This window comes from Leuciscus leuciscus, assembly GCF_965113295.1.
Source record: "Leuciscus leuciscus genome assembly, chromosome: 15".
Lineage (NCBI taxonomy): Eukaryota > Metazoa > Chordata > Actinopteri > Cypriniformes > Leuciscidae > Leuciscus > Leuciscus leuciscus.
Genome location: NC_138739.1, coordinates 16,517,454 through 16,534,329, shown reverse-complemented (window position 1 = coordinate 16,534,329; position 16,876 = coordinate 16,517,454). Strand labels below are relative to the sequence as shown.

Genomic DNA, 16,876 nt, shown 5'->3' with positions numbered 1-16,876 from the left:
ATGTATTGACTTTTTTTATATTTGTATTATTTTCTATAAACCTATTGTAGCCTATTTGTAATCAAAAACAGTAGCTCAAACATTTAATATAAATATAAATGCAAAAATAAATAAATAATCTGCCATAACTTAAACAAAAACATTAGCCTACTGCATTACATTTAATACATTTATACATGACTATATTAATATAACATCATTTTTAATATAATATATACAGGCACATTTCTGCCAAAAAAAGTTTGTTTTACTTCAGTTAATTCATAAGTTGTGGAGTGAAATATCTATCTGGTTTGTTCTTGGAACAATGTCTCACCTGTTTTTTTGCGTCAATATGTTGAGAATCAGCGCTGTTTCATCTGGATTTTAACAAGCTTAAATCACATAGTGATCTGTGGGTTTATAAGAGAGATAGAGAATTCTGCGCTAAATTGAACTGCTTCTCAGTGGATCGCGCAGCTCTGTGTATGTTCGCGTGATTGAGATCAGCTTTGGCCGCGATCGCTGTTATTTGGGCCGAGCTGATAATGCTCCGTGCTACTCAGATCAAACAAGATTTGTACCGCTTTTTGAGCTTTTGCCATTTGATGTTTCTCATACGCAACACAAATGACAGCGTATAATCAAAGAGAGTTGGGTAATTTTGTAGAGGCAAAAGTGCACCGGCGAAAAAAAGTCGCAAAATTACCATTTAGTCGAAGTCTGAAACCCCGATTTACAGGGGATCGCTACTGGCAAGTTGGGGCTATTTATAGAATGTGTTTAGCGGCAACTCACAGGCACCACGTTGGAGACCACTGCTAAACTATAACTTAACTATTCAAATATCATGTAAGCAAATTTAAAAGTGCAGTAGGCTATAGCCTGTATAGGTAGGCCTAAGCGTAGGCTAAGCCTTATAAAACTAACTTTCTGTCAGTGGCTAGGCCGACTCTTCTTCCTCAGTTGTTTTTTTACGCATAGCCTATATAAGTGATCGTATTAGTGCCCCTGATGTTGGCTGTTCATATTGCTTTATTAGACTTTTTTTTGGTTGGACGGCCGTTCTTGACTTGACAAAAGTAGGCTATTTTACAAAGCCTAAAATTTCATATCACGATTATAGTGACCAAAAAATCACAATTCTCAATATTATCACGGTTTTGTTAAAATGAGATGAAAATGTTCATAAAGATATGATACGTTTAACTATTTTAAATTTCAGTTACTGTGTGCGTGAAGAACAATTCATAGTGCTCTCTCTACTCCAGTGTTGTGATCTAACAGACAACCAGGAGGAGATAAAGGAGATAAAGTAGATAAAGTACCTTTATGCAAATCCATAGACCTTTATCTACAAATAAAGTATAAAAATGGGAACATTGATCTTGTATTCTCAATTTCAAAACATAGATTTCACGAGGGCAAAAAAGGGTGATTGAGGGTGCATTTTTATAGGCTATTATTATAATATCTGCAATTTTTTTTTGCACTGTCACTGAGAAGCTGCCGTCGTGACGGGGAGGATTTTTGGGGATGAATCTCCCGCACCGTCTGCTTTCCGCCATGTCTTCTCGTACAATAATTAGCCTAATAATTAGGGCTGCAACTAACGATTATTTTGATCATCGATTAATCTGACGATTATTTTTACGATTAATCGATTTATGTACTTATATTTTAGTTTTGCCCATTTTTTTCCCAAGTAAATTATTAACAAAGGGTCTTTATCATTCAACATAGACTTTTTAGAGATTTTAACCATTTTGCATTGTCATATCCTCATCAAAAACACACCTGGAGTTGTGTTTTATTATGTGTTAGTAATCCTTTGTCGAACTCTTCTGCAATCAAAACACTGACCCATACGTACTCTAGCAAATTTCACAAGGAGATTTCAAATAATGTTTTCACCATGGCAGTCCTTTTGGCTCCTAAAGTAGTTTAACATCCCGAACAAAGCTTATTAGTAATCTTGCAGAACATATTTTCACGAAGAATAAGAATAAAACAGAATACAGTTGCAGTAAATTGCATTTTATTTTATTTTTTCCCGTAAACACACAGCTTATACCTGGGAAACAGCTTTATAGCTTATGCTGTGAAATCAATCAGAAAGTTGAAAGTAGCTAAACTTTATGGTAATGAGCTATGACAAGCAGCGGCAAACGCCAGCAACCAATCGGAATATAGACGTCCTTCGCGCTGGCTGATTCCGGAGAAACATACGATGTAAACTTTCGTTCCTACCAAAACATTAGTTCCGAGAAAAAATTATTAATTGCCGAGTTTAACCATCATAGAGTGAAAGTGTATCATTTGCATGTGTTTTTAAGTCCTGTCAGTTTAACAGGGCGCGCTTGACAGGGCATATATAAGAACGAGCAGAGAGAGAGCGCCGGCCGCGCGCGCGCACTCACCCGAGCGCTGTCTTGCTCTCTCTCTCCCTCGCGCATATTAATCAAAATCGATGGTGTCGAAAAATAAACTCTCCAGTGATGAAATGTTTTCTTTGTTGGTAAAGCTTGTGCGATATCCTAAACTGCCGAATGCTGCTTCGTTCGATTAGTTTTATCTTCCGCTTTTTTCTTTTTCTTTCCCGAGCTTACTCCACTGCTGCCTCCGAGTCCGCCATCTCGCTGAATGCTGCAGGCAGAGACGCTGTGCGGTAAGCACGTAACATAAAACAAGGCCAGCTATTGGCTATTCGCTACTTCTCCTGCTGTACTGGCTGAGTAAAACCTCCGGTGGCTCATTACTGCCACACTTTGGTCACCGCAGATTTAAAATATGCACGAAATGAGCCGCTTACGGCAAATAAAAGTTATTTAGCAACTAATCGATGACTAAATTAGTTGACAACTATTTTAATAATCGATTTTAATCGATTAAATCGATTAGTTGTTTCAGCTCTACTAATAATAATAAAAAACGTTGCATGCTGTGGCTGTGTCAGACTGATGCTGCCTGGACAGGATTTATACTAACCGTCAGGACATTTTATCGTGGTTTTTCGGTTATATTTAACATTAGCCTACTCAGGTTAGTGCTATAGTGTTTGTTAGGCTACGTTCAGACTGTCAGTCCAAATCCGATTTTTGTGCATATCCTATTGAAATCCGGTCAGAATTAGCTAATGTAAAAAACTAAAAAATCACATAAAATGCGATTTTTTTTTTTTTTTTTTACAAATTCGCTTCAAGCTACATTCATATGTGGTTTGAAATCCTATTCAAATCGCGTTTCTGGAAATCTGTTTCAGTCTGACTGCTACTGCTGCTCTGATCAGATTTCGCGTGGTTTATGTAAACGTCAGATGTTGTTATAGGAAACATGCTGAAAGTCACTGCAGAAACAATGTTGTGTTGTTGCAAAGTGCCGGACGGGCAGAAAATGACAATATAACGGAGACATGTTTTGGAATGTCAGCGAAGATGACAGCACGGAAAAAAGCTGTGCATTCAAGCCTCCGGTTCTGCCGCTCAGAAGACGCAGTCCAGCACGACGGCTACACATTTCCATGTTGTAAAATTTAAATAGACAACATCTCTATTGCAAACCCCTCCATGTTGCGGTTGTTGTTGTTGTTTTTGGTGTATGCCTACCAACACAACGCCATTGCCATAGAAACCAATGCAGATATTACGGAAAACAAAAGTTGTGATACACATGTGGAAATCAAATACTCTAGATCAGATTCCAATCGGATACACAAACAGTCGGATTTGGACTGACAGTATGAACGGGGTCTTATAGATCAGACACATTCACACTAATGTCTGTCTTTATCATTACAGTATCAGATCTACACTCAGGTTATATAGTGCTGATGTTTATAGTGTGTGTTATAGATCAGACACATTCACACTAATGACTGTCTTTATCATTACAGTATCAGATCTACACTCAGGTTATATAGTGCTGATGTTTATAGTGTGTGTTATAGATCAGACACATTCACACTAATGTCTGTCTTTATCATTACAGTATCAGATCTACACTCAGGTTATATAGTGCTGATGTTTATAGTGTGTGTTATAGATCAGACACATTCACACTAATGTCTGTCTTTATCATTACAGTATCAGATCTTCACTCAGGTTATATAGTGCTGATGTTTAGTGTGTGTGTTATAGATCAGACACACTCACACTAATGTCTGTCTTTATCATTACAGTATCAGATCTTCACTCAGGTTATATAGTGCTGATGTTTATAGTGTGTGTTATAGATCAGACACACTCACACTAATGTCTGTCTTTATCATTACAGTATCAGATCTACACTCAGGTTATATAGTGCTGATGTTTATAGTGTGTGTTATAGATCAGACACATTCACACTAATATCTGTCTTTATCATTACAGTATCAGATCTTCACTCAGGTTATATAGTGCTGATGTTTATAGTGTGTGTTATAGATCAGACACACTCACACTAATGTCTGTCTTTATCATTACAGTATCAGATCTACACTCAGGTTATATAGTGCTGATGTTTATAGTGTGTGTTATAGATCAGACACATTCACACTAATATCTGTCTTTATCATTACAGTATCAGATCTTCACTCAGGTTATATAGTGCTGATGTGTATAGTGTGTGTTATAGATCAGACACATTCACACTAATGTCTGTCTTTATCATTACAGTATCAGATCTACACTCAGGTTATATAGTGCTGATGTTTATAGTGTGTGTTATAGATCAGACACATTCACACTAATGTCTGTCTTTATCATTACAGTATCAGATCTACACTCAGGTTATATAGTGCTGATGTTTATAGTGTGTGTTATAGATCAGACACATTCACACTAATGTCTGTCTTTATCATTACAGTATCAGATCTTCACTCAGGTTATATAGTGCTGATGTTTATAGTGTGTGTTATAGATCAGACACACTCACACTAATGTCTGTCTTTATCATTACAGTATCAGATCTACACTCAGGTTATATAGTGCTGATGTTTATAGTGTGTGTTATAGATCAGACACATTCACACTAATGTCTGTCTTTATCATTACAGTATCAGATCTTCACTCAGGTTATATAGTGCTGATGTTTATAGTGTGTGTTATAGATCAGACACATTCACACTAATGTCTGTCTTTATTATTACAGAACCAGAACCAGGTCTGTCTCCAGGTGCTAAAGCAGGGATTGTTGTTGTTCTGCTGCTGCTGGTGTTTGCAGCCGCAGCTTTTGGTGTTTATCTCCTCAAGATCCCTAAACGACAAAAACAAACAAGTAAGTATTACACTTAATACAGCAATAGAATTTTTTTTTAGTTTATTGTAGTACAGTAGAGTTGAAATATATGATTTTTTACAGTCAATATTTATACTTTTTACAGCTCTGAATTACATTAACAAACTAATTACTGAATCTCTGTCTGTTTAAAATGGTGAATTTAAGATCAGTTTTTGATTATATCTGCTTGTGTAAGGCTGGAAGCTTAGGCGGTTATTTTAAACCAACAATCAGAAACAAAAAGCAGTTGACGGATAAAGGATGACGTGCATAATTCAGTTATATATCTGACTCCAAAATGATGAATCTGACTCCATGAAAGTTGTTATTCTTTAACCTCTTATTCTTTAAAGGTCTCACTTAGAACTGATAGGAAAGTGTAGGATTTAACCTGAACGGTTAGATAACGAAAGTTATAATCACTTTAGCTTTCAACATTTCAGTGTAAAAGGAAAGATTCTCAAAGCCTTTAAAGCAGGCAAAATAATTTATTAAGTTACACGTTTAAATAGACGGTAGAATGGAACAACATACTGTATAGAAAACTTAGTTGTAACAAATAATGCAATGCTGTGCAGGCTGTAAAAGCCTTTCATGTAGTAAGAGGCATAGTTACATATTAGAACACACAAATAAACAGAGGTGTCAAAAGTATTCACATTCATTACTCAGGTAGAAGTATAGATACTAGGGTTTAAAAAGACTTCTGTAGAAGTTGAAGTATCAACTCAAGCTTTTTACTCAAGTAAAAGTATAAAAAATAATTATTTCAAAACTACTTAAAGTATTAAAGTAAAAGTAATGTAAGGAAAAATCTCTCTCTCTCTCTCTCTCTCTCTCTCTCTCTCTCTCTCTCTCTCTCTCTCTTTCTCTTTCTCTTTCTCTTTCTCTTTCTCTCTCTCTCTCTCTCTCTCTCTCTCTCTCTCTCTCTCTCTCTCTCTCTCTCTCTCTCTCTCTCTCTCTCTCTCTCTCTCTCTCTCTCTCTCTCTCTCTCTCTCTGTGTGTGTAAATCAATATTTCACGCGATTTGCCCTGATTTCTCCCTCGCTTGCCGCATCTAGGTTTCCTTCGGAGGACTTTTGGCGCTGCGCACAAACAAATGTGACTACAGCCTCTCACAAGTTAGAAAGACACCACAACGCCAATCAGTTTAGCGATGTGTATTCTAAACCGTTTGTGTAATTGGCCAATTTTATTATTATTATTTTTTACGACGACAAGCCGAAATTAAATAGGAGTGACGAGGCTATTTTTAAAATGTAAGGAGTAGAACGTACAGATAATTGCTTCAAATTGTAAGGAGTAGAAGTAAAAAGTCGTCTGAAAAATAATTACTCCAGTAAAGTATAGATACCCCAAATTTGTACTTGAGTAAGGTAACGAAGTATTTGTACTTCGTTACTTGACACCTCTGCTAATAAATAAACAGTATGTAGTTGAAAGCATCTGTCCTGTGAAGCGAATAGTACAGACGTGTCATTGAGGTGCAAATGACTCTGTCTCTCCTGACAGAACCATTCTGTGCCTGGAGTGTCCCAACAGTCCTCAATCAGCATATTGATGAAATTCCCTGCACTAGATAGGCATTACCATACCGTGATGATGAAGGCCATTGAGTAAAGAGTTCTACCCATATTTGCTCAGCCCTACATTTGTTTGTGTACTTTTGTTGTTCTGATATTAAGGTTGGGAAATGTATCAGAAACTGGCATACAAAAAGTCCTGCTGCCCTTTTTCTGTCATATTGAGTCTTATATGGACTGCCTGATATCTTTATAGCCGCCTCACAGCTGTATTTGTGTTTGTGTCATTGTGTGTGGCTTCATTCACCTTATTCATATAAACATCTTTCCCCAGGTTTCACAGACAATTTTTAAGTCTAGTCCCAGACTAATATGCATGTTTGAGTGGGTTTAACTGAAAGCAACTTGCACTGAGATATCTTATATGTCAGTGCCATGGTTTTATCTCAAGATTGCACACTAGTAATGTTTTTTTTTTTCTTAAGCGAATTTATAAAAGCTACTTAACCTAATTGAACTAAGGCCTAATCCTGGCTTAATCTAATCCCTGTCTGTGAAACCTGGCCATAGAATATTGATCAGAAACTCAGAACTGAAAACCAAGCAAATTAGTGTTATTCATTCCTATAAAAGGACAGATTATTCTAAAATATAAATTGTCATAATTTTCCCACCTTTATGGCATTGCAAACGTTGACTCTCGTGGTTTAACCTAAATTTTCTGAAGCAATATGATACACGTCTGTAATGTGTATTCATGCTACAAAGTCTGTTCTCGTGTCAACACAACATGTTTGCGTTGTGATGCTCTTGTGAACGCGCGTTGGTAAATTGTTGTGTTTTTTTATTTTTAATAAACCACTGGAGTCACATGGATAACTTAAATGATGTCTTTACTACCTTTCTGGGGCTTGAAAGTGGTATTTGACTGTCAATGGAGGGACAGAAAGCTCAAATATTTCATTAAAGTAATCTTCATTTGTGTTATGGGTTTGGAATTAACATGAGAGTGAGTAATTAATGACAATTAATGACAGAATAAATTTTTTTAGGTGAACTATCCCTTTAAACAATTAATTTAACACATGCAACATTATTGCTAATTGTTGCAGATCAAGTAGAAGTCATCCACATGATGAAGTGATTATTAGAAAGCACATGAAGAATCACACAGTATTTTCTCAGTCCTTCAGTTCACTCACTTATAATCTCCTTTTTTTCTCTATTTCTGTGGTGCTGTGACATGTAGCGAAGACCGTGATGGAGGGACACACTGTCACTTTAAACCCTGTCACTGAAATAAACAAAGGTGATCGGATACAGTTGATCAAGACGTCTGGAGATAAAGACACTGTCATAGCTGAAATCAAAGGAGGGAGAGAAGAGATCATTCCCGATGAGAGATTCAAAGACAGACTAGAGGTGGACAAGAAGACTGGATCTTTCACCATTACAGACACCAGAACTGAAGACTCTGGACTCTATAAAATACTGATCAGAAGAGACATAAGGACCTTGTATGAAGAATTCTACATTTCTGTCACTGGTGAGTCGTTCCAGTCAATGTAATAATGGTCACATTTTTTCCTCATTCTTTTAGTTTCTTTCTAAAGGTAATTCAGCTCAATGGCGTAATTCAGCTTCCCATCAGTTTCCTCAGATCATTTCAGTCTTTTTTTAATAAACCATTTTAACACACTCCATTGATCACACAAACAGCACAACAGTTTCTAGACAGTATTGATTGAAGAGACAGAACACAAGAACTATGATGGTTTTCTGGTGTATTTAATGTTCACAGAAGCAGATCATCTCTGATACAAAAAAAAAAAAAAAAAAAAACTGCAAGTTACTGTAAATCTGCATGAACCATACGTCTTCTTGCTTCCTTGGAGTTGCTTTTATATTTCATACTTAGTTTAATGCATTAAGTAATGTTAATATGCTAGACATGTATAAACATATTTCTAAATGATTATTGAACTTGATAAATAAATGATATAATATTCCTAGGTCAAGTTTCCTAATTAATGTTGACAAATATAGCTTTATGTTAAATACTATTCTAACATTCATATTAGTTATATTTATATTATTTTGAATACCAAAATTAATATAACTAATCTCTTTATACATTTAAGCAAATTCAATTAATATTCAGCTGTTTGAAATTAAACGCAAGTGCAAATATTATGAAACCTAAACATCATTGATTCTCGCGTGTCACGCATGTTTGAGCTTCTGTTTACCTGAACATGAAACACTCAGATTGATGTGCGTTGATAAGTGTTGTGAATAAAAGTCTAAATTTACATTTACATTTATGCATTTGGCAGACACTTTTATCCAAAGCGACTTACATTGCATTTCAAGGTACACGTTTTTTACATTCTCAGTTCTTGCTTTCCTTGGGAAACGAACCCATGACCTTGGCCAAAGCTCTACTGTTTGAGCAACAGGAAAATTAAATTGGTTGAAACTAAGATGCACTCAACTGTTGATCTTTTAACTTTTTGAACAAATTAGGATTAGCAAGTGACAGATTTGATGAGTTGCCTCGCCATTGATCCTCATCGTCTGTATAGCCACCACCACCATTCAAAAGTTTGATTTAAAAATAATAATACTTGTATTCAGCGAGGATGCATTAAATTAATGAAAAGTGACAGTAAATACATTTTTAATTTTCACCGTGTGGTTCTGGAGTGGAGAATGAATGGAGCAGAGGCAAAGATCTAATCACAGCATTTATTGAAACAATCCAGATGAAGGTAAACCAGACAATCCTAAACGAGTGATAAAAACCATAAACGGGACAGATTTATTAATATACCAAAGATAACGACTGACCACAACAGACTGAATCAGAGGGCTATTTAAGCACAGGATACTGATCAATTAAACTAGAAACTAGTGGAGGACTGATCGGACACCACTGAAACAAAAACTACAAGAGAAAACGTGAAGTGATTCAGTACACATCAAAATACGAGGAATATTTAGCAATAGAGAAATAACTGTTCTTCTGAACTTTCTATTTATAAAAGAATCCTGAAAAAAAATGCATCACTGTTTAAATAAAAATAACAGCACAACTCTTTTCAACATTAATAATAATCAGAAATGTTTCTTGAGCATCAAATCATCATATTAGAATGATTTCTGAAGGATCATGTGACACTGAAGACTGGAGTAATGATGCTGAAAATACAGCTTTGATCTCAAGAATAAATTACACAGTTTTAAATGAAATTAACAATACACACAGTTTATAAATTAAACAGTGATTTTAAATTGTAACAATTTGTCACAATATTACATAAATATTACATCAAAAACAGTAACAGTAGTGTTTAGCAGTAGTGTATATATACAGTACAATATATATATATATATATATATATATATATATATATATATATATGTATGTGTATGTGTATATATATATATGTATGTGTATGTGTATATATATATATATATATATATGTGTGTATATATGTGTTTATTTATTTGTTTGTTTGTTTGTTTGTTTGTTTGTTTGTTTGTTTTCTTTTTTCATGTTTTTGAAAGGAGTCTCTTCTCACCAAGGCTGCATTTATTTGATCAAAAATAGTAACACTGAGAAATATTATTACAATGTTAAATAACTGTTTATAGTATTGAACTATAGACCTAAATTAACAATTGTATAAGGTTTGGTTCTTTTCTTGTCAACCTTACTGTTGAAAATCAGTTTTCTTTTTTTTCTTCTTTTTTTGGTTTTGTCAGTTACGGCTACCTGAACTAATATTAAAAATGTATCATTTGAAAAAATTGATATATTATAATTTGATAAATTTATTAAAAGATTAATAAATGCACTGGGAAGAACTGTTTATTCACGCTAACTATGGCAGTAACTAAAATTAACACATGCAACCTTATTGTGAATTGTTATTCATAATTTAGTTTAAAAGGGCATCTACGTGATGAACTAATTATTACAGTAGATGTGAAGAATCACACAGTATCTTCTCAGTGTTTCTGACATGTTCATCTGCAAACTCACTTATATTCTCCTCATTTCTCTGTTTCTATGTGCTTCTGTGACATGAAGTGAAGACAGTGTCAGTGATGGAGGGAGATTCTGTCACTCTAAACACTGATGTTCCTGAACTACACAGAGATGATCTCATAGAGTGGAGATCTGGAGATAAAGGGTCTCTCATAGCTGAAATCAGAGGAGGGAGAGTTTTTATATATGACACTGGTCTTGATGAGAGATTCCTGGACAGACTGGAGCTGGACAAGCAGACTGGATCTCTGACCATCATGAACACCAGAGACACAGACACTGGACTTTATGAACTAAAGATCAGCCAAGACAGTAAAATCAAACACAAGAAGTTCAATGTTTCTGTCAGTGGTGAGTAGTTTACATTTAACAAATTTATTCTTTTAACTTAATATTTTAATGTAGATGATGTAGTTGTGAAGAGCTTATTTCAGGTTTTCCTTATTCTATGGCTTTCCGATCGGTTCTTTAATATGACTTTGCAACATGCACTCATTTCAATGAACGTCTCGTCTACGTCTGCCATATCACTCGTTCGTCTGCCTGAACGTGACGTCTGCGTTTGCTGCAAGGGTGTTTCCAGCACATTCCACACACTTATTCAGTCTTTATTGTTTTCCCACTGATCTTCAATTGTGTTTTTTAGCAATTAAGTGATTTTTACCTTGCTTATGCATAGCTTTTTATTCCAAATAGTAAATATTAATTTACACAAATGATCATATTAACATTTTTGTTTGCCATTGTTTCTTGTCAACATATCCACAGATACCTGTACTTATAAAGAACTTATAAAACGTTGTTCTAGCATATATGTACTATTCACCACTAGAAGTTTTGTGACCAACACAAAAGAACGAAGTTGTAAACATTCGGGCTAATTTAAGTAACATATAATATTTGTAATGTTTCATTTTAGAGTTGTAATGTTTAGTTTTAGAATTTCGTTGAAGTTTGATTGACATGCGATCTGACAGTTAACAGAATTATACTTAAAACCGTTATAGACCTCAAAAGAGAAAGGCGAGCAAAGTTTATTATTATTATTATTATTATTATTTAGCAGAGAATTTATAATTAAATAAACCTTCAGTTTAGCATTTCCTTTAACATAATTTGTTTCCCCCAACATTATTTTAATATATTTAATTATAAATATCAACTCGCACATTTCATTATTTATACATTTATTTATTCAGGAAGATGTGGATTTAGGTAATTATGTATTTATTTGCACATTTATTTATTTATACTATATTTCTCTATAATTTTGTGGACTTTATTAATTCATTAATTAATTTGCGTATTTATTTATTGCTTTTACACGTTTCGTCCTCCATATGTTACAGAACTACCACAATAAAAATTACAATTAATAAACGAAGGGTAGCCTAATTCAACATGTAAATGAAACGGTCATCCAATGTGCGGAGCCAGGACTGTTTGCATTATGCATGATAAATAAGTCCTATTACACTAGTAAAACCTTCGTAACTGCAATTAAAAAATAGGCTAAATAAATTAAATGTGCAATAGGCTAACTCGTATCTGCTGAACATTTGGAATAAAAATATGCTTAAAACCCAAACAATAGCATGTGACAAACAAAACACGGATTTTCATGGTTTATTATGCTGCTGTTACGAAAATTGAATAAAAAATCAAATAATAAGGCCTAAATAAATAAACAAACAAATGAACTATAGAAAGGTAGGCTGTTTTGTGTTTATAGCCTAATAGTTCTTGTGTCTGCAGATAGTTGTATGATTTCGGATATCAGAGATATGTAGGCTATTTTTTTGTTCTATTCTATTGTTCTATTTACAGGATCTACAGAAACAGTCTCATACCAGTTGACGTGATCGAGTTGGTGACCATGTCTAGTATACCAGTGCTGTGTAGCCTTGGCCTATTAAAATTATAAAAGATAAAACACAATAATAACCCCAACAATAAGCTATAAAAATGCAATAGCCTTTATCAAAAATCACGTGAATGACGCGTGACGTCTGACTCGACACTTCAAGGTAGCCTTGTCACTGTAGGCTACCTGATTTTTTTTTTTCTTCTATTTGGGCAAAATGGTTTAAACTCCAAATAATATATTTTAAAAGCAATCATCTGTGAAAAAAACAGGCTTTATGATGCCATCTACTGTGTATTGTAGAGGATTGTAATAGATGAGAAGCGGTTAATATTGGGACGGAAAGCCTTGGCCAATAACATGCTCAGGAAAAAGGGGTTTTGCGCATATTGAACTCAGGGACAAAATATATTTAATGAGCAAGTAAATCATGAATCTATTTTCCAAACTGGAAAACGTTTTGTCTCATCCTGAATCACTACGGTCCACCTATAAGAAGTGTTTATATTCAGACTATTTTAGACTGTTTCGGGTCGACACCGCTGTGGAATAGCCCAGTACCTGCGTGACTCGTCATAGATGTAAATAGAGAGAAGTAGCTCCGGCAAGACGCATGCAGTTCTGTTTATTAACCGCTAGAGCGCCAAAAGTTAAGTACTGCAGCTTTCACTGCCACACGTGATTTATGTAGCGGCTACGTCTTGTCTGCGCCTTAAATTGAATGGAATAAATAGCAGAATTAAAAAAATAAAAAATAAGACGTTGAGTGAGACGGTCACAATCGCGGTAAAAAATGAGCGCATTGGAAATGAATGGGATATTAATTTTTATCTAGTACAAAAACTTTTTGGTACTGCAGACAAACAAAATCTTACTGAAAGATAATTTTTTGAGATCAAGTTCAAACTTGTTTAGATTTATGACTTTGATTTTCAGTTTTAGAGTAAAATGTGATTTTGAAAATATCTCATAAAAATTGAAAATAGTATTTTTGTGCAATTTTCATAACAATGCACATAAAATTCTGTTACTTTAAGTTCACTTTTTCAAACATTTTTTTTTTTCACTTCAGCAATAATCTGCCATATGTCATCTTTGAAAAGAGATCAAACTTAAGTCTGTGCTAAAGCATTCAAGATTTACGACAGTTTAAAGGAGTCGTTCACTCTAAAATGAAAATTAGCCCATGATTTATTCTAGGTGTATGACTTTCTTCTTTCAGACAAATACAATCAGAGTTATATTAATAAACACCCTGACGCTTCCGAGCTTTATAATGGCAGTGGATTGCAACCATCAATTTAAAGTTTAAAAAAAGTGCATCTACTGTATCCATGATAAAAGTGCTCCACATGAGTCTCCGGGGGTTAATAAAGGCCTTCTGATGCGAAGCAATGTGTTTGTAAAATATCCATATTTAAAACTTTTTAAAGTAAAATAACTAGCTTCTGGCCAATTGAAAGCTAAGTTGCGTAAGTTGTACTTAAGACGCAAGCATGTTTGTTTGGCCGGAAGCTAGAATTTTACTTTGTAACATGTTAAATATGAATATTTTTCTTACAAAATAAATGGATTATAAATACAGTGTAAATATAATTTAGTATAAAAAATCCCCTAAAAATAAAAAAAAAACAGAGGGTTAAGCAAAATAATGATTCTGTACCTGGAAGATGAAGAAATAACAGATGCAGAAAAATAAGATAGGAAAATATGTAGAAGAATTGGACATGAAGGATTAAATCGTCTCAATGCAAGTGGGCTCAGTGATTCAGATAAGAGAAAGCCTGACACCTTGTGGAATTTCTCTGAAGGACAACGAAAGTTAAATGTGAACTTTAGAATTCACAGGCTCCATCTCATGCAATATAGACAAAAGCCAAATGAGAGCATCGATGACTTTGTGACTAGAGCCAGAACTTTAGCACTGAAATGCCAATTCACTGATGATGAGCTCAATAAATGTTTAGTCGAACTTATCATTGCCAGTACTACTTTCGATGCTTTAAGAAACAGCCTATATACAGCAAGGCTAAAGGTCACCCCATTGCTGATATACTAGCAGAGGGGCAAAAGTACGAAGCCTTAGCAGCAGCAGCTGATAATGAACGAACATGTGTAACGAACATGTCAAAACTGTAACCCAAACCACAAGCCAAGGCAGTGCCGTGCATTCAACGATATATGCTCTATGCTGTAAAAAGAACCAATCTTGTTTGTTGTCTGAACGCAATGTTAAACGGGGGATGTTATGATGATACATAATACATGTGTACGTAATACGCTATAGACGTGTACCGGAAATGTATGTCATATTAAACGCGTTGAATCCTTAGTAAAAAAAAATCGTATGCATCGTACTTCAATGTGGAGACATTAATAAATTAGTCATGACGAAAAAAAGGATGATGAGTGATGTTTTTTCCCATGAGTTCGCTATGTTAACGATATAACGTTACCTAGCTTGTTTGGTAGCTTGTTTAATACCGTAGCTTGTTGTATAGTAAGTCATCCACTATAACAAACATGGCGATAACAACTGCAAAAACATTGCAATAAATAAATGGTATATAATGTCATTCAAGAGTCAGCTTTTTCATTGAACCAGAGAGAAACTTTGAATAGAAGGATAATGCCATGTCTCCATGCTACACTAATATTAGTAAGGGTATTAATCCTCTGTGTACACACATCCTTACAAGTACAATTTTGGCTGCATTATTTGTGTCCTCTTCAAAAATTGTTCTTGAGAAATGTTATGTTTATTGCCCCCTGCCACCCCTTATAATCTCCTAATTTATCTGTTTCTTTGTGCTTCTGTGACATGAAGTGAAGACAGTGTCAGTGTTTAAAGGAGATCCTGTCACTCTAGAGACTGATACTGAAATACAGAGAGATGATCTCATAGAGTGGAGATTTGGAGATAAAGGACCCCACATAGCTGAAATCAGAGGAGGAGGAATCATCTCTAAATATGGTGATGGTTCTGGTGGAACATTCAGAGACAGACTGGAGCTGGACAGGACGACTGGATCTCTGACCATCACAGACACTGAAATAAAACACGCTGGAGATTATCAACTGAAGATCAAATCCAACAGTGGGGTTTCATACAAGACATTCAGAGTTGTTGTCAGAGGTGAGTATCTCCTCCAGTCAGTGTAATATTGATCACAGTTCTTGCATGGTAATTATTATTATCAGTATCATTTGTGTTTGTCACTTTTTAAGAAATCTAAGATTAAAGTTTAAAAATCTCCTATTGAATTAACTGCAAGTTATCAGTGCTTTCAGTGATGTACATCTCAAAACTCAGCATTTTGTGTACTGAAGGCTTATGAATTACTGAAGGGTTTTGGGAAAGTGACCCTCTGCTAATGTCCACTGTTGTGTTTTGATAACTATGCTAGACTGCCGCTGTCAAATGAAGTGAGAAGTGATCACACTGAAGGAATTACCTCATGAAATATTTTTAGTTTTTTACTACAACGCTCCAGAATGCTTGGACAGTGTTTTCTACCTATTTTTATAATACCTTATACCCTCTATTAGGATTTTACATTTTAAAAAACTGTCAGCAAGGCATGTTTGTCAGTTAATTTTATTTTCTGTTGACATGTGAAGGTCATATAATCAGACCAACAGCACAATTACGGGTGTGATATTGCTTTTCAATAAGAAGTACTGTCTATTTTTGCTCCACCAATGAAAACGAAGCCACAGAAGTTGGGTGTCTCCAAGCAACAGACAGTAGCAGTGTTTCATTCCTGAATGAATCAGTGTGTATAAAGGAATCTACAGAGTTATGTATTTAATGTCTCATTCGTAAAGACAGGCATTTGTTTTGTTTCTGAAGGAATCAGCATTTCAGAGTGTCATTTGACAGTAGTTCTTTACGACCCATTTGACACCTGGTATCAACATCCACTTTCAATGTTCTGTGCTGAATACAGGTGGACACCGATCTAAAACGCTTTTTTGATCAGATATCTGATATCCCGTGTGCCGGTAGTCAAAGTGCATGTGACCACATCGCATTGTAATGGAAATGCTGTCCGGCCTGAATGCATCTCCGCCCACAGTGCATCTCCGCCTAACACGTGATCATTATGGGATGTGTTGAGTGAAAGCGCACCAAAGTGATTCAAACTTTCCGTCTCTTTTTAGTGAGCCAGATGATTTAGCTCATCTTAAAATCAGATG

The 16,876-nt window shown here is 35.0% G+C and overlaps 2 protein-coding genes across 2 annotated transcripts in view; both read left to right on the top strand.

Moving 5' to 3' along the window:
• LOC309476168 (uncharacterized protein) overlaps positions 1-16,876 on the top strand; it is a 209,688-nt gene that overhangs the window by 45,711 nt on the left and 147,101 nt on the right. The window lies entirely within an intron of this gene.
• LOC309475960 (muscle M-line assembly protein unc-89-like) overlaps positions 1-16,876 on the top strand; it is a 70,546-nt gene that overhangs the window by 45,592 nt on the left and 8,078 nt on the right. The window contains exons 4-7 of the mRNA XM_082138985.1: positions 5,107-5,232; positions 8,008-8,304; positions 10,855-11,163; positions 15,504-15,812. Coding sequence (XP_081995111.1) covers positions 5,107-5,232; positions 8,008-8,304; positions 10,855-11,163; positions 15,504-15,812 — 1,041 coding nt within the window. The remainder of the gene's footprint in view (positions 1-5,106; positions 5,233-8,007; positions 8,305-10,854; positions 11,164-15,503; positions 15,813-16,876) is intronic.